General features: G+C 39.1%; 1 protein-coding gene across 1 annotated transcript in view; it reads right to left on the bottom strand.

Moving 5' to 3' along the window:
* The window catches only part of LOC103023393 (sphingosine kinase 1), a 43,137-nt gene extending 23,792 nt beyond the window's left edge, over positions 1–19,345 (bottom strand). Inside the window, exon 1 of the mRNA XM_007252143.4 lies at positions 18,795–19,345. Within this exon, the coding sequence (XP_007252205.3) occupies positions 18,795–19,206 (412 nt within the window). The 5' untranslated portion in view covers positions 19,207–19,345. The remainder of the gene's footprint in view (positions 1–18,794) is intronic.
* Between the last annotated feature and the right edge of the window lie 519 nt (positions 19,346–19,864).

Below are 19,864 nucleotides of genomic sequence, written 5' to 3'. Positions count from 1 at the left end.
CAGGTGAATTTTTGTTCAAATTTCTCATGTTGAACGGGTGCTACTTCCACCCTCTTATGGAGACACTATTAAGGGGTTTACAGGCATTATTAAACAGATCTTTAAGAGATTTGCTGCAGTTGGACAATTTGGGCTACAAACTGCACTGTTATTTACAGTTAAAATATATGTGCCAATCTTTCATTTATGTTTTTTCTATTGCTTAATGTAATTGCAAAGGAAATTAAAAGGAATTTACTAAAAAATAAAACAGATTTCACAGGGACCTATATTAGGTAGAACAGGCAGCTCCAAGTAAATGTGAGACACTTTAAAAAAAGCAAACTGTGACGTCTAGATGACTGGGTCAGAACATCTCCAAAACATCAAGCAGGCCTTGTGGGATGTTCTCAGGATGTAGTGGTCAGTAACCTTCCAAAAGTGCTCAAAGAAAGGACAGCCCATGAACTAGTAACAGGGTCATTGAGGCCCAAGACTTACTGATGATCATAGTGGCCCGACCTCACAACTTAAAACATCTGCGCTTCAAGTATTTGATTCATCTTTCTGTGTTTAATAAGACAGTGACTTTTTACTGAATCCTGAATTTCAGGTTCTGGATTAATGTATGTTTCAGTAAACAGTAGGAATCTTCTGATTAACCTCTCAGGTACTCAAAAGCCCTAGCTGGACAGGATTAGTTTCTCAGGGGGACATCTGCAAAAAAGATTTCACACTTCTACTCAGTGATAAAACTCTTGCATCCAGACTGCAACTGAAAAAAACAGGAGGACCAGTGAGTTTTTGGCTTAGCTCCTCCATTTCCATTCACTGTTGTGTTTACGTGGATCTCTGTGTAAACAAGCACCCAAAGTGTAATTATGGTGCATGGCAGTGGACAAATAGCGATTTTATTAAATGTGAGGTGATGACTCTAGGTAATTCAGCCTGTAATTTTCTCAGAGGTCGTCTGAGAAAAACACGTACATGATCGTTCCAGATGGGAATAAATTCATAGAGAATCCCTTATAAATGAAAAAATTATCCCAGAACCCCCTGAGAAATTAATTTGGTCCAGATAGGGCTAAAGCCTGCCTGGAAATTATCATTAATGGTTATGAAACTGATAAATATGTTAAATAATAACCAGCCCTAGCGTGTTATATGTGTTGAACTGTGCCAGAATTAAGGTACTATAAAATACACTCTTATACCAAAAGACACAGACACACATATATTATGTAAAAAAACCACACCTGTCTGTGTCAGTTAGCAAACCATAATGTCAGTAAACATAACCTTTACCCATTCCAACACACATATATGCACACACACACAAACACACACCATTAGCCCAACCCTCAGACCCAATTAAAGTAATAGTCAGTGTTTTTTCCATCCCTCATAATCAGCAAAACTCTTTCAGCTCCTCAAATCCAGTGGACAAATAAAGTGACACCAGAAACCCATCAGTTTCTCTAGAACGACGTTACGTCCACATCCATCATTGTTCTCCCACACCCACAATGCCCTCTTTTGTGCAGCCCTGGATGAAGAGCTGTGGATGCTGTTCTAGAAAGCTGGGAGTAGAGAAGATACACACACCGCTGTTCCACAAACAACACTGCAGCTCCACAATCGGCTGGGAGCATGCTCAGTAGAGTGCAGGAGAGCTGAATGAAAACACTGGCATGACCATATAAGGTGACAGTGTTTTTTTTTACCAGTTCCAGTAGTTTCAACAGCAGGGTCACAGGAAGGCATCTGCATCAACACATGATAACCATACAATTAAAATAATCCTAAATAAACATAAAGTCAATAATCGTTTAATGTTTATACCTGTAATACACTCTATATAACATTAGAATAAACTCAGATAAAAATAAAGTTAGTGGTCAGTGAGAGTGTCTACCTGACATATACTTTATTTAACATTAAAATAAACCCAAATAAACATACAATCAGTGGTGAGTAAGTGTGTTCACCTGTAAACAGCTCTATATAATATTAGAATAACCCCCACAAATAAGCATATAATTTGTTTATCTCCACCAACAGGTAAATTATAATGGTTGCCAATGTGCCATGCAATAAATTATTCAATAAAATCACCAGCACCAAATGTGTAATTAGACAGACTGTTTATGATTTTCCTATCCCAGCATTATTCCTGTAATTTGGCAATTCTCTGGCCCAACTTTGCGTAATACTGCGTAATGATAATGATAATAATAAGTTTTACTGTGTTTACCAAGAACAAGTTTCACATATTATACTCTGTGTAAAACAAGTGTCAAATGATGTGTCATCATGTAAAAACAAAAACAGCACTTATGGAAACATGCTATGCAGTCTAGTGTCTCATAAAAGCAAAGAAAAAATACATAACTGCAAATAAATTACACAACCATAACCATAAAACAATGCAGTCCAAACCAAACACTGTAAATATTTCATGCTGTATTTCATCTGTCAGTAGAGCAGGTTATGAAATTAGTATGGGTGCATAATATTGGCAAAAAATGTGATGTGCAATAACACATATGCTGACATAGATGTGATTATTTACCTCACGCTACCTCACTCTGCCTCCCGCCTTGTGAAGAGCTCCCTCTGTTGCCCCAGAGAGGTAAGAGATTTAGAGTTTGTTGTTATTAACGTACCAATGTGTTTAACCTGAAAATTCATATCACTTTAACAATAAAAATATAATTTATCTTACAAACCTAGAAAGATTAATGCAGGGAAAAGGGTCTATGATGGATGGACAGATGGAGAAATGAATGGATGATGCAGGACAATGCTTCACAGTACAAACAGATAATAAACCAAAACATAGTCAAGTCAAGCAACTAAAGAGCCTCTTAGAGCATAAAAAGGTAACATTCTTAAATGGCAGTCAGTCACCTGACCTCTGAAGACAAAGCTGAACCTAAAAGAACCACAAACCCGCAGCAACTAAAAGCAGTAGCATTAAAGGCCTCGCAAACATCTTAAACATTTAATGAAGTCCGTGGAATCTAGACTCCAGGCAGTCATTGACCGCAAAAAATTTGATGTATTAAAAAGAATCTCCTTTTTATAATTAGGCTATGTGTTTGCCTATTGCTTCTAATCCTGTAAAAAATAAACTAAAGGAATTAAAGGGACTAAAATGGCTCGCTAAATACCAGAAAGGGTACTACAACATTTTTTGTTAAATCCCTTGAATAGATGTGGGCGGATGGAGATGAATCAGTGAAATTTGAGATGTCCCTATGTAATTCCTCTTATTAGCAGTATTCTCTTTCTGTTCAACCTGTTTGTGCTTTGTCATTGGTAGAACTGATTCCACATTGAGTAATTCAGGACTGAAATGACATTCTTGTGCAATATCCGCAAAAAAAGAGAACAGGAATTTCAGCAAGAAATTAACTGTGTTAATGTGTTACTCTGAGACAGCATTCTTTTCCGGATAGACTTACTGTCACACTCTCTACTGAAACTGTTAGTCAGCATCCTGTATTCGAGGTGACTAGTGAAAGCTGACTACACATGGTTTAGACATCATTGCAGCAGTAAACTAAGAAACTATTGCTGTATCGAAGATATTGTTCACAATATTGATTTTAATAACAGTAAAAATGGATATTGGATATTGAATAAAGTGAATAATAGTGAAGAATAGTGTAAAAGTGTTTTACTTAATTGTCTTGCCTAAAGAATCCAAAAATATAACAATATACTTCACCATAACCCCTGTATTATGATTTGTATGTATTGCCAAGTTCATGCCAATACACAGCCCTAAGTAGAACTAATAGATCCTAAATCCCATCTAATCCAATCTCTAAAAAACACATTTAGCATGTATTACAGCAGCATCAGATTTAAAATTACACTATTGGAATTTTATCAATATGAAAAGTGTAATATATAAATGTAACTAAAAAAAAAAAAAAAAAAAAAAAACGACTGAAAACCAAATGATCTCATTATTACTGGAATTTCGGTTGAAAGAACACTGGTTTCAGTCTAATAAATCTTGGGTCCACTACCCGAAGTGGTTTAAAAAATATGATAGCCGAATTTTCAGCATGGATCACTGAACAGTTTGAAGTGTTGGTGTTATCAGCTCCAGACTAACAATAAACTTGTAAAACTGTCTGCTTTTCCTTTTGTTGTACAGTGTTTAGAGCACACACTGTACACACTTGCCGTCTGGAGAGTTACATCATGATACTGGTCACCTAGAAACTGAGATTTAGTCCAAAGGTTCCACTGTAACAACACGTTTTGTGCTTACTCAGTATATCAATATTGCATAGATGGTCATTTAAGCATCCATAAATGTCAATCAGACAGTAGAGTCTTCCATTAGCAGCAAAGCATGATCAATAGGAGATAAGATCTTTGCTTGGTCAGATTTACCAAACTGTATTTTCCAGTTCAGCACGCGTGGGGTTTACGCCATCAGTTCAGCTTCAACTTTCTTACTTTAACTGGATGTGTCAAAGTGAAATTTAATGTCAGTATTATCCAATATTGTACAGCCCTACAATGTACACAAAGTACCCGTATTTTAGTAGTATTTTAGTATGCGCACTATAAGGCGCACCTAAAATCCTTTATTTTCTCAAAAAAATTGCTTTTTAATGCTTTTTAATTTTGTAAGGAGCAGTAAATACATAGAGGAGTTTCAGTTTAGTTCTAATGGAGTAGCATTAGAATTAGCCGCTAACTGCTATTTCCACATTCAGAGGTGAATATTATCGGCCTGTAGCCTGCTGCTAACCCCGCCTAGCACTGCTGGAGCAGCATTAGCATTACCTGCTAACTGCACTAAGAGCTGGCTCTTTAGCCATTCAGAGATAAGTATTTTCAGCCTGTAGCCTGCTGCTAACCCCAGCTAGTATTGCTGGAACAGCATAACCATTAGCTGATAACCACGCTAAGCGTTAGCTAATTCGCTGTGTTAAACCGAGCTACGCTAATATCACCCTGGCTTACTGGAGCACTCAGGGTTCCTTAGTGTAGCGCTGTCGGGCAGCATAATGCTAATGCTCCACACTGGAGAAATTCGAGAATCTAAGTTTACTGTAAATAAACAGAAGTGCTTTACTCACCCAAATAAACAGTTTTCAGAAGACAAATCTGTGTGGTTTAGCATCCAGTGCTCGTTTGACAATTCTTTTTTTATTACAGCTTTGTTTACTTAGCTTAGCTTTACTTAACTTAGTTAGCAAACCCTTCACCACCACCACCACCCAGCAGTGAGAAGTTCCTTTTTGTGTCTCTTTAAATGTGCTTTATAATCCAGTGCGCCTTCTGTATGAAAATAGACCAGAAAACAGATTTTCATTGATAGTCCGAAAAATACGGTATGCAGAGTGTAGGTTGGGTATATCATGCTCCTAGCCAGATATTTGAAGGGTTAAACATTCTCTAAATTTCCCCTTACAGAAACATACTATACCAAATAATTATGAATATGCTGTTAATTACAAGAGACACTGCTTTACTACAGTTTTAGAAAGATCTTACTTAAATAATAATCTCAGCCTTTTTTCTAAAAGTAATCATGTTTATACCGTACTTAAGTAATAATGACATAGCTGTGTGCTTCATCAAAAATGACCAGTGCCATTTAAAACTTTATGCAAAACATTAAAAAGACAAAGGGCCAGATGTATGTATAAATGTAAAAGTATTTATTCAGTGCAGTGTTTGTTGCATTGCATTTCCCTAGAACTGTGTGTTACAGCCTCATACAGCAAACCAGCCTCAAATCCCACACAGCAGCCGACATGTAATGATACTGTGAGATACCCACTTCAAACACACAAATACAGAACTTTCCCTCCACAGACTGTTCATTATTCTGAACTTTTCATTGTTATAACTGAGGGAGGCAGATCTTTGCTAAATAAGTTCATTCTAGATTAAACCTAAATAAGTTAACAATAAATGATAATGAATGAGACTTAAAAGGCTGAACTGTGTATGTGATACATTCTGTGTGTCTGAGTGTACAGAAAGACTGGGACTTCCAGTCATTCATAATGATTTCAGCCCTACTGAGCTGCATTGAGGTTTTTTTCAATTCACAGTTTTTGAGGTGTCACTTCCTAAAGTCACACATTGTAATGAGCTGATCTGGTTCCGCTCATTATTTGCCTTACTCGACATTGCACATTGCAGCCCGAATGTGCATCCTTATGCTAGTCAGCTCTGACAATAGATATTGAATAAAGCATTAAGTGACAAATCAGGCAAACCTGAGGCCACCAGATAGTACAGGGAGTTTCATGTAACTGTTCATGTAACTGTTGGTTTCACCACTTTAGTCAGGAGAGTAATCTATATAAGGGCTTTCAGACTTACCCTAGCTCTTAGTTAACTCAGTCTGAGCCAGTTTTTGAAATACAGTGCTACATAAACACTAATTTATTTGCCATTTAAAAAAAAAAGGTTATTCAAGAAGAGACAATCTGTAAACAGGTATATTAAAGTATTGCAATATTTTCTTTTGCAATATAATAAAAAATTATTTTCAATCTTTAGTTTAGATGTAAAGTTTGGTGTCAGAAGGGGGTTATTTTTTACATTACATTACATTACATTACATTACATTTGGCAGACGCTTTTGTCCAAAGCGACTTACAATAATGAAGTGCAAATAATAGAAGAGGTTAAGTACAAAAATAATAGAAGTTAAAAATAAAGCATCATAGATAGGGGAGTAGAGAAGAGGAAGAAGGAGATGAGGTTAGAATTAGTTAGTTTGTTAGAGGTGTTAGGAGAGTAAGTGCTCTTTGAAGAGCTCTGTCTTCAGGAGTTTCTTAAAGATAGCGAGAGATTCTCCTGATCTGGTAGTGGAAGGTAGTTTGTTCCACCATTGGGGAACTCTGTATGAGAACAGTCTGGATTGCTTTGTGTGAGTGTTTGGCAAAGCGAGGCGACGTTCATTGGAGGAGCGCAGCGGCCGGGAGGTAGCGTAAGCCTTCAGGAGCGAGTGCAGGTAGGAAGGAGCCTGTACTGTCATCACCTTGTAGGCGATTGTAAGCGCTTTGAATTTGATGCAAGCAGCAACCGGTAGCCAGTGGAGCTCAATGAGCAGCGGAGTGACATGTGCCTGTTTTGGTTGGTTGAAGACCAAACGTGCTGCTGCATTCTGAATCATCTGTAGTGGTTTTACTACACAGGCCGGGAGGCCAGTTAGTACGGCATTGCAGTAGTCGAGGCGTGAGATTACCACAGCTTGTACCAGGAGTTGGGTGGCCTGTTGCGTCAGAAACGGTCGAATTTTTTCCGATGTTGTAAAGCGCAAAGCGGCAGGATCGAGCAACTGAGGCCACATGGTGCGTGAAGAGAAGCTGGTCATCAACCATGACACCCAGGTTCCTAGCAACCTTTGTCGGTGAGAGAGAGAGAGAGTCGATGGTTATGGCAAAGTTGTGTTGAATAGAAGGTTTTGCTGGTATGACCAGAAGTTCAGTCTTTGAGAGGTTTAGTTGGAGGTGATGTTCCTTCATCCATGTGGATATGTCTGAGAGACACTGTGATATTCGTGCAGAGATTGAGTGATCATCTGGTGAGAACGACAGGTATAGCTGAGTGTCGTCAGCAAAGCAGTGGTAGGAAAAACCATGTGAGCGGATAACCCGACCTAGAGAGGTGGTGTATATTGAGAAGAGAAGAGGTCCCAGTACCGAACCCTGGGGAACCCCAGTGGGTAACGAGTGGGCTGGGGACAGCCGTCCTTGCCATGACACCCTGAACGAGCGCCCAGTGAGGTACGATCTGAACCATGACAGCGCATTGTCTGAGATCCCCATGTTCGAGAGTATAGTTAGGAGGAAGTCATGGTTGACTGTGTCGAAAGCAGCCGAGAGGTCCAGCAGAATGAGCACTGAGGACTGTCCTGCAGCTCTAGCAGTTTTTAACGCTTCTGTCACAGACAACAGAGCCGTCTCAGTAGAGTGCCCTTTCTTGAAACCAGATTGGTTCTGGTCCAGGAGGTCATTTTGGGTGAGGAAGCCAGAGACTTGATTGAGAGCTGCTCTTTCTAATGTTTTAGAAAGAAAAGGCAGTAGTGAGACCGGTCTGTAGTTATCAACCTGGGCGGGGTTGAGAGAAGGCTTTTTAAGCAGTGGTGTGACCTGTGCTTGTTTAAAAGCAGTCAGGAACACACCAGATGTTAAAGAGGCATTGATCGTATGAGTAATAGCCGGAATGATTGCAGGTGCAATGGTTTGCAGAAGGTCTGAAGGAATCGGGTCAAGTTAGGAGAGCCAGTGTCTCGTTCTCAGTGAGAGGAGCGAACGAGGAGAAAGCGACGCCTTCGGTAGAGGGATACCGGGCAGCAGAGCATGATGTAGGACTGCTACATGTCGCATCAGTAAACTGTCTGCTGATAGCTGCCACTTTCCCAGTAAAGAATGAGGCAAGAGCTTCAGCCATAAGGCAGGTAGCCTGAGGAGGAGGTGGAGGGTTGAGTAGTGTTTTGAATGTAGCAAATAGTTTCCGGGAGTCTGTGAGATTTTTTTGTGATAGAATTCAGCTTTAGCAGCAGTGAGACTGGCTGAAAAAGAAGCCAGGAGCAGTTGGTAGTTTTTTAGGTCTGTCTGGTTTTGCTTTTTTTGCCATTTTCTTTCAGCAGCTCTGAGTTTGGAGCGTAGTTCCCTGAGCGTGTCATTTTTGAGCCATGGCTGCGGTTTGCTTGGTTTAATGGCTCGAGATGTTTGAGGACAGAGGTCGTCCAAACAGGAGCTTAATGTGGAGCAAAGAGTATCAGTGGCATCATTAACATTGAGTGATGAAAATGAGCCTAATGGAGGCATATTGTCAGTCACCAGCGAGGAGTACTGGTCTGCTGGGAGATCTCGAAGATTTCGGCGGAACGAGACCATAGTAGGAGTAGCTGTGGGTTTTTTCGAAATGCGAACGTTGAGTTGCATGAAGAAGTGGTCTGAGAGGTGTAGAGGAGTGACAGTTAAAGAGTCGGTGTCACATTTTGCACTGTGTTTAAACCCAGAGCACTAATAGTAAGAGCAAATGAAAATTAATGTTGATTAATGAGTGTTGTCCCTGTCAACTAAATAAAGAAAGAAAGATAAAGAAATAACAGTGTTTTACTACATAGCAAAGTTCAGATCAGTTTTTATAAATATGGTTGTGTGCTTTTATACTATGAGTTTTCCTATAATTTGATTGCATATAAAACGATCGAAATATATCTATATATACCTTGCTTACAGTATCACAATGTTGTATCAGTATGTTGTGATTTACTGAATTGTAACTCCTGTATTGTGATATGTGATTGAGTGGGACTGTGTGTGGCCTGATGTGGATGCTGATGTAAACTGAACGCACTTCATTATGTATTTATATGACACAATAATGTGTGTATAGATAAGAAACAAACCACACAAAATACAGAATGTAAAACACGAGGAGAGCGATGCTGACAGGCAAACGGTGATGCTTTAGAAAGTGTTTAAGAGAGAGGGTGTTTTGTGCTGAAAGGTTCCTGACAGTCTGTCAACCTCTGTCTGAGGGAACAGCAGCTGATGGCCCTGAGGAACACACACATGCAGACACACAGACTCTGTGGTGAGTTCCAGGAGCCACGCTGAGTTTGTAGCCTCAGGAGACCTTCAGAGGTCTTGCAGAGTCCATGCCTCAAGTGGTCAGATCTGTTTTGGCAGTATGAGGGATTCAATACTAAATATTAGGCAGGTGGTTTTAATCTTATGGCTGATTTTTGTATAAGAAATGCCAAATGATAAGATTTATATGACCACAAGAACACTGTGATCATTTGATCATTGACATCAATGAAATAGACTATAGAGTTCACATAACCACATATTCTACACTGTTGACACAGGTTTCTGTTTCCCTTCACCTGCTTCACCAAGAAGGCACAACCATGCTTCTGGCTTCTGCATTTGCAGGAAACCACCTGATTTGGTTTTAACCTCAAACGGTTTTTAGTATCAAGGGGCTTCAGGAGACCTTTAGTAACTATAGTCACACACATATCTTTGTCAGTATGAGCACAAACACATGCTCCACTGTTTGGCATACATGCTAGCAGGAGCACTCCCATAGCTAGCTTGCACTCCCATGCAAAACTATACATTTTACCAAGTAGTAAGTCTAACAGACAGGAAAGAATGATCAGAAATAAATATATATAAACGTCACTACAGCACTTCCACAGTCTTCTCCTGAATAAGACTTTTTGTCTGAAGACCAAAACACCCTTCTAATGATTTTTCTTTGAGGAATATTAGAACAAAACATTGGATTAAGTGTTTTTTTTTCAGTATTTCTTAGCTTATAGATCAACATCTAAGCTAATCAGCAAACCAATTCTGGTCAAGCACCGTAGATTTGCTCAATGCATCCTGGGTATTGTAGTAAAAGAACTTAAAATGGGAATGCTAAAAAACAATGAGTTCTGTCAAGCTGTCTTTTATCTAACATGATGAGGGGGAAAAAGATTGTTTAAATCATGAGGTGCTACTACCTGAAAAGTGATCTCTAGATATTTAGATCTCTTCAATCGCTTAGGGCTACATGAGCCGTTGAACAGTTCCAGGGTCATATTTCATTAGGTGGGACCAGAAAAAACTCACCAGAGTGTGCATTCAGCAAAGGTAAGGTGACTAGTTACTGGACCTTATTAACATGACACTGGGCTATCAAAATGCCTGTAGTAAAGACCCAATGTGATCTGGCATTGTACGCATTTGAACAGCAGGCCATTTGTAAGAACCTACAACCAGTAGGTGCAACAGTGCATACACAAGAGGACAATGCATGTCAACATACTCCTCAAGAGCTTGCCATAAAGAAACAGATGCTGTGGCATTTCTTCTCCAGGCACAACTGAAAATGAATGGGATGCTATTTGACTTGCTATTAAGAACCTCTACAACTTAAAGCCAGAAGTCTGGTGTGTTGTATGTTGTTACATGTGCATTACGCACTACTACTGTATGTGTAGCGCATTACGCATTGCTCATATCAGTCTAAATTTATGAATCATTGTTTGTTCCTGGAAACATTTATCTTTCTGCTGAAAAGCAGCATTGCAGTCTAATACTTTCTTCTGGGCGCGACTATATTTCTTATGACAAAATGATGAGAACCATCAAAAATGTTTGTATGCATCAATAATAGCTTAGCGCTTATCATATTACGGTAATTTTTTAAAATTGCACTGGCAGAAATTAGGATTAACATAAAGGTGGGAACAACTGGAATGTATATTTTAGCATATGTAACAAAAATGATCTGAAATTCCTTTGGCCAGAAATTACTTTAGATGCAACACACTGATATTATATTTGCCTTTCATTCATTTGATGGATTTTGTCTTGTAGTTTTTATCAAGAAAACATGTCAGTATGTCAGTACACACTGTAGTAACCTGATAAGTAACAATACAAATGTGGAAGTGTGTGCGTGTACCTATACTGGGCGTGTCAGCAGTGCTAGATCTGACTGATTATGGCCATTCATTCATTGTATACGTCTGTACGAGTGTACGCATGTGCTTGCAGCAATGTATTATTAATAACTGCTTAATGACAGCCTGCCAGAGTGTGACCTGTTTTCTGTTTCTAAGTAAAGATCTCCACAGAGACACAGCAAAAGCACACATGCATTCACCATCCTCACCACCAATGGCTGCTGAGTCATATAGGTATCTCTTTCTTAATCAGAGCAAAAGGTACACAGAGGTGTACTGTTGTAGCTGATTTGCTGCACATGATTCTAATTTACGATGTTTTTAAGTAGTAATACTTTTGGGGGGCTTCCTAACTGTTTTTATTCATTCCATTTTAAAAATTCTGTTTAAAATGAATGTATATAGTTTTATTTGTTTAGTTATATATAATCTTCACCTCTTAATACTGTTCAAATTAAGCACAAAATGTCTATATTATTTATGCTGAACTATGTTCAAAAAGACAATATTATTCTTGTCCTAATTTTCCTGCCTTAGATCAATAATAAACCTTTCAACAGTAACCTGTTTTCATAGTGTGAAATATGGTCAGAAGGTATCACAGTACATCCAACAATGAAGGTAGCACAGAGCTTCATTTATATAGTAAAAGAAACACGATAGCACACAGAAAGCTCCAATTCCAAATGCTCATCCACTGGGACACTGGAGGCAGATTTTAATCACTTAAAGTGGGCAAACGATCTGAATATATTGAGTGTGTTCATAAAGACAGGGTTAAAAGGTCTCCTCTAGAAACAGGAAGTTCTACAGGAACTTGGTGGTAGGTAGAAAGAATAGAAATCCACAGTCACGCATACCAAAAAAATTAACTTTGACATTCTGCTTTAGGGGGAAATATGATACTAGCCTTCACACCACTTGCTGAGCTGTAATTTAAATGTATCTGTGTGAACGTGGCAGCCCTTGGTGGGTGCATTTAAAGCTGAAAGGGTAATGCTAATTTGTATACTGAGGTCAGGATCTGCCGACACTGGAGAGAGCTGAGCGCTCTTATCTTCTGGCTCACTTTCATGAATGAAAGACTACAGTGTCGCGGCGGATAAAAATATCACACAATTTTTGCGAGGATGAAAATATCCTGTCTTGTTTACATCCGTCTCCCTTGGCGGTCGCTTTTTTCCAGGCGTGGAGTGAGGCCCTAAATGAGTACTGCAAACTCACTCTGCGGAATGGCTTTCATCCCCTTTATAGCACATCCATAAATGCACAGCAAACAGTACTGCTGCACATCAAACTCTCAACTCAAACATAGGCCTGTCACAATAACTATTTTTGTTTGGAGCGGGGGTTCTAAACCCTTTTTATGTACCCCTACTTAATGTTTACTCAATTAATGTGATGGCTTGGCCTGCATTGAGGCACATGATGTTCCACATGTGACTTAGTATAGCTCAGGAACAGCCACATATTATCTTTTCCAATGAGATGGGATCTGGATTTGTTGGAAAATCCTGGTTTCTGGAATTCTGGAGTCTGGAAGTTCTGACCATTATCTTTCAATTTCCTGCCTTCAATTTCTTTCTAAAAAAGTGCTACATTTTTAGGCAAACCTTGCATAGGTAGAGTTGAAGAGTTGAGTAAAACGGCGAATGAGTCAGTAAAAAGATGACAATAACAATGAAATTAAACCTTTTTAAAAAGCAATTCAACTAGAATTATTACGGTTACTCACATCAGATTTGGAATACAAACTGCTTAAATATCATTAACAAATAAAACAAGGAAAACAAAGCGCTTGGTTGAACAAAGTCAAAACTCCACTCCTGTCAAGTTAACAGGCTCTTGCTGCTAAGAAAAACACAGTATTTAATATTAAACATGACTTCTGTCATGTCTAAATACTGTTCGTTAGGCCCTAATTTCACATCACATCTCTACCACTACAACTACAAATGAGGTTCTTTATGGAACCAAAAGTGGTTCTTCTATGGCATTTCTTAAAGTACTATTTGTATCACCTTTATTTTTAAGTGAGTACTTCTGCACAACAAACCAGCGTACTGCATAAATATCCAACCTCAAACACCTCTTGAGGCGGATTCCACAGATCTAAAAAACTGAAAAGCCACGATGAGAACAGTGACATTAAGAGATCTGATGTCACAAGATCTTTGCAAATCGATTTCCACTGAATAGCAAACTAGTTGTCACCAAACTTGCTGTTCCTAGAGCCTTACATGCCCTGTCACCTTTCTCTCCAAACTTAATCCACCACAGCTGATCCTGCTAATCTAGCTCTTCCGGAGTTTAAGTGCATGTAGTCATGTTAAGGCTGGGAGCGAACAGTGGGTCTCCTCCTTGTCCCCACAACACTTGTCAAATGATTACATGGTTTAAGGAGTGATGTATTTTACATGTTCTGGTGTCAAAATCACAGAGTAAAAGTCCACAAGAACTTTTGGAGGTCTGTGAGAAATTCAGGAGATCTATAGGAACTTTAGAACTTCTATAGGAACACTAGATTGTCTACAGGAACTTTAGAAAGTCTATAGGGACATTATAATGTCCACAGGAACTTTAGAAAGTCTAGAAAGTCTCTTTATGAGTTCTATAGAAAATGTGAGATGTGTACATGAACTTTAGGAGGTCTTTAGGGATTTGACAGAATTCTGTTCTGTAAATAGGAGACTTGGCTTCAGCAATATGATACTGATCACAGGGCAGTTCTTTACAGTAAACAACTACAGCTCAATGTAATTTGTTTTGTTAAGGGATAAAACTCAGTTTTACTGTGCTTTGTTAAGGTCTGTGCAGCTCTATAGCACTGACAGCTCTGACTGAAGGCAGGTTTTAGGGAATCTTTGGTTAATGTTGGTGACAGCTGAGGCATGCTGACCATCCGACAGCAGCAAAGCTACAAGGCCTTGTGAAGATACTGCGCTTACCTCAGCACTAAACATGCTTAAATTCAGCTACAGCTCGGCTCTTTGGCAGACAGTGTCTGCTGCACGGTGCCAGTTGTGAATTTAAAAAATGTGTGGCCACTTGTCTTAAAATTGAATATCCAGTTTCAATGGCACCCGTCATGGGGTCAACGTTTAGGCAGCAAGTGAACACCCATTGCCTGTTTTTGATGTGATTTTTTAACATTGTCCCTGAAGTTGATGTGCAGTGGAAGTGCCTACTAAAAGGGCCCCAAGGAAGAAAGTAGAACAACAACTGGTGAACCAATAAAAGGGTCATGGACACCCAAGGTTCATTGATGATCATAGAGGCTCTACTTCACAACTTACAGTACTTCATTGATCTGCTGAAGGTGTCCGAAGGTGTCCAGATACCACAGGAAACCTTCAAAAGTCTTGTGGAATCCATGTCCAAGGGTCAGAGATTTTTTGGCGACACAAGTGTGAACTCCACAATATTAATGTTCTGGCTAATGTTCAGTGTATCAATACTGCTTCTCCAAGTAAACAGTGTAGACTACTCTTTAACAGCTTCTGTATCAGCAATTTTACAGATTATTGCCAGATCATATCATAAATACTTTACTGTGATGTTACTTAGTGGCAGATAAAGAGCAGGAGCTTATCCTGTCCTCCCGTGATCTTTCAGAAGACAGATTAGACACCAGAAAAGGCAATGGCCATCAGGTAATGTGAACCTGCATACCCAACACCCACTGCTTCAATTAATTTATTTTGTTTGTTTTTTTCTCCCCGACCACCATCCCCTCCTTTAAAAGTCCTGTGCTTGAATATTTTTAGTTATTTCTATGTTGTTGACAAAGGAGTTCTTAGCAGTGCAGACTAGGCTAAAATGAAACTGAAATCAGGCTTTTAAAAACATAAGGATCTGAGAGAGAAAGCTACACTAATAAAATGCTGTATTGTATGTGGGCTAGCTAGCTAGCAGATAAGCTAAATTTGTACATATCTAGGTGAAGAACTAACTTTTCTCTATGCTGTATTTGTTACTGTTTATAAAAGCAAGTACAATAAAAAAACATATAAGGTTTCTTCGTATTATACTTAACAATGCCTTTGACTCTTTACTGTATTATTGTAAATTAGCTTGCTTGCTAACAAGCTAAATGTGTGTCCATCCCTATAGTTAAAGGACAAGTAGTTAGCTGAAAAACAGCAATTTAATTCAATACAGTAGTATTTTTTGTATAGCAGTGTTTATCTATGCTGTATTAATGTAAGCTAGCTTGCCAGCTAGCTAAAATGCTAAATCTGCAGCCATCTACATAGCTAAAGAACCAGCTGTATAAAACAGCAATGCCATTCCGTACAGTAATATGTTTGTATAACAGACAGTGTTTCTGCTGTCAAAACCCAATGAAGTTAGTTTCAACTCACAACTAGCTAGTTAAATGATCACTGTTACTTTTAGAAGGTAATTTCCCAATCATCAAGAGGAAATGAACAAGGGGAACCTTTTTAAAACTTCTCACAGGACAGTGGTTTAGGAATTACAGATGGAACAGATTATTTTGCGACAGATCTGTTTACATGGCTCCACCAGAAGCTCTAGACAAGAGGATATTGCGCAATTCCACAACGCTGGAATTGTCTACTAAAGACACATAAAGGAAATTGCTTTTAAATGCTTGGTTAGAGAGATGTTTTCAAAAATACACTGCAGAGATACAACATAAATTATGGTACACTTTCTGAATCCTCCAAGAATTCCTGTTTTATCTACTCCAGCACAGGTGATTCGACTCAGGGAAGCTTGGAAAGACAGCTAAAGCTAAGTCCAAGCCAATAAGTTCTTACCACTCATTAAAGCCCCCCCGAGATCGTATGGTGCACACTGAATCAAAAGTCAATGAAGGTAAAAATTTAATTTTAAGTTTTAAAGACTGATGTTAGCTACTATTTAGCAGCGGCACTCTGAAGCTAATGAGGCTAACAAATTTTAGAGAGCCATAGCAGGTAGTAAGGTGCGGCTTAAATCATCACACACTTGCCTCAAACCATGTAAAAGTGTTTAGTAACTTCTAAAAGACTCACTTCTGTTATTTCCAACACTGTGAGTCACTGTCTTCTAGCACATACAAGAACAGCACATTTGCAAAGCAACGATCATTAATCAGCCATAACAGTAAAATCACTAAGTTTAAGTGAATAACATCAGGCATGTCTTGTGGGGTGTTCCCAGCAGTCAGTTCCAGTGTCTACCAAAAGTGCTCCAAAGAAGAAGCAAGAAAAACAATAAGTGAATCCAACGAAAGGGTCAGGGACACCAAAGGTTCACTGATGCTCATGGAGGCCCCACCATACAACTTACAGGATTTAAATGATCTTGTAGAGTCTATGTCCATGGGTTAGAGTTTTTTTGGTCAGAGCTGTTTTAGTAGAGTTCAGGCAGAATTCATACAGAATGATATATGGACTGTATGGGTCATGTATTTGACAGCGTACTGGGTGACCCTCGCATGGCATAATAAATGAATAGTTTTCTAAAGAATCATAGTGGAAAAGAATCATTTACACACCTACAGAATCAATTATGGACCATGTTCTTACAGGCTTAGAGCTGGGAAACTGGACTAACATTGGACCACCAGCAGCCTTACTGGTGAAAGGTGTTTGATTTCAAAGTCTTTGTCTTCTTCCATTACAAACACAGTCCAGAAGGTTTTGAGTTGCAGGCCTTTTGGACTTCCTCACTCAACAAACTATAATTTATGCTTCCCTAGAGCTGAAAAGAAGAGTAATTTGGAGAGAAATTCAAGTGAGTGAATGAACAAAGCTCTTCAGACTCAATGTTGAAACCAGATATCTCAGAGGAACTCTGACTTCTAGTCTTGTTTTTGTTTTGCTGTCACCAACCTACAGACTATGCCTGCTTGAGACTAAAGCAGTGGCAACCAAAGCCCTCTTCAGGAGCTCCAGCCTACAGCTAACACAACTGATCCAACTGGGTCTTCTGAAGGGATTAATTACCTGGATTAGGTGTGACAGATTGGAATTGGGACTAAACCAAAGGTCAACAGCCACTCTCCTGAAGATCAACCTACTTCAGACCCCGCATTTAACACATTACCTGCCTGCAGTCACAATCTCTAGGCGTTACCCTAAATGTCAGAACACAGTTAAAAACAGAAACTTCACAGGAAAAAAATGGAACCTTCAGTAGAAGTCATTATAAAAATTATATTTTATTCCAAGTCATGTTAAAATCTTTCTGTTGGTCAATAAATTGTGAAATGCTAACAGTATGTAAATAACAACTGCCATAAAAATCTGTCAAAAATTGATGAAATAAAGTTTTTGTGTGACAGTGATTATATGTATGTATCAAAACAATGAATAGCACTATAGATTATTCTAAGTGAATCTCCATAATGTTTTCTATTTTTGATACCAAAAATATTTATAGAAAATTACAGTTATTTATATTTGAATAACTACTTATTGCCACAATATGTTAAACATAAATATTTTTAATTTATGTTACAGTCTTTATGTTACAGTCTTCATGCAGAATTATTGGAGACATTAAAGCTATACAGAAAAACAAAAATAAAACAAGAACAAAATAATTCTCTTTAAAAGAAGTGTCAAAACTTTAGTTCATATTTGTTATTATATTATTTTTGTTATATTTTCATTTTGCTACACTATTATTATTTTATACAAAATCAGGGACTTGGGAAGATTGTTAAGTTTTTTTTTTAGATTTTTGGTTTTACTTAATATATGACATATTTATTCTAAAACATTAATATTTATGCATAAGTATATTATTTAAATTAATAAAAATCACCATCAGTTGGGATTACCCTGTGAATTGTAGAGGCCAAACACTTCTTAACTCCATAACTACATAACTCCATAAGTGTCCCTTTATTGTTTTCACACATTTTATATTAATCTGCAATGTATAAAATATATAAAATAAAGACATGCAGAAATATATTGAATAAGAAGCTGTGTCTAAACGTTTGGTACTGTTAATAATTTAAAATGTAGCATAGATTTAGTACAGAAACATTAAAACATTATTGTACAGTAACATCTTTACAATCCTTTCAGACTGTGTGTGAAAAGCTGAAAACAGCAGAAATAATGCTGTGTTGTAATAAAGCAGTTAGTGAAACAGTGAGGATGCTGTAGAATGTGTATTAATATGTTTTCAGAGGATGTAAAATACTATTCTTTACTAATATACGTAACATTTCACTTAACCATTCATTTAATCAGACGAAATCTTACCCAGCGTATAGTAAGTGGCAGATAAACCGTAAAGTGAATAAAAAATGGATAAAAACTATAAAATAATGATAATAAATTAAATAAACCTGCCTGCAGGTAAAACCGGAAGCGCTCACCTGTTCTCGACAGCCGGTTCCGCATGGAACCCTCGCGTATAGCTCGCGCCCACCGCCTGGCCTCCTCCAGGTTCGCGCGCGCGTCTCCGCCGCTGTTTACACGGAACCGCTGCTCCACGCGGTGTCTCGCGGCGCCCGCTCCCGCCCAGCGCCGCCGCCGGAACGGGTAGAAGTACGCGGAGAAACTAGCGCCGACGCTCGCGCCCTCCTCCTCGTCACGGTGCGCGCGGCTCCCAAGACAGTCCGCCAGGCTGAAGACGGCGGGGGCCGGTTTCCCGCTCGCGCACAGCTTGCGGACGGTGAGCTCGCGCTCCGACAGACTCACAGCGTACCGGACCCCCTTCCCCATGAACTCCCCGTACATCTGGACCGGGCGCGAGGCGCCGTTCCTGACGGGCTCGAGCGGCTCCATCCAGCCTGCGGAGGACGGAGGGTGCCGGAGGGGTGCTGGTGGGGCCGCGCGGAAGGGCTGAACTCTTCTGAGGTAGAGTGAGAGGGTGCGCGCGCGCTCACCGGCTCACTGACTGACTGACCGACTGAGTGAATGAGAGTCTGAGCGCTGAGACACGAGGGGTAAACAGAACCACGACTCCCCCTGCTGGAGAAATACACCCGCATTCATCAAGTGAACACCTCACCACAAAACAGCGCTGAATACAACAGCACAGAACAGGACTGCATTAACCAACACCGGCCACGCCCACTCCAGAAACCACCAGTTCTGCAGGTCTAACAACTCTTAAAACATCTAAATACTGTATATTATTACGATCTCCCTCTGGACTTTTCCTATAGGAATGAATGGGGTGCCAGTGTGTACAGCTTTCCTACGTCGGATACAGATACACTAAAAGTTCCCAACCACGTAGGGCCCAAAATCTGATATTATAATTTTTAACAATGTGTTTTGTATTGAACGTGTGAGGGAAAAAAAGAGACAACTTACGGGTTTAAAATAAATTCAGATGTTTATATCTATCTGTTTCCAAATTGAGAAACAGTTTTTTTCAGGCAGCTGTAACCGAAGATGGTTACATTTTTTCATTCCTATTACCAAAACACATAAAAAA

The sequence above is a fragment of the Astyanax mexicanus genome, chromosome 5 (assembly GCF_023375975.1).
Source record: "Astyanax mexicanus isolate ESR-SI-001 chromosome 5, AstMex3_surface, whole genome shotgun sequence".
Lineage (NCBI taxonomy): Eukaryota > Metazoa > Chordata > Actinopteri > Characiformes > Acestrorhamphidae > Astyanax > Astyanax mexicanus.
Note: the sequence above shows the minus strand (reverse complement) of the source record. Positions and strands in the feature narration are given on the sequence as shown.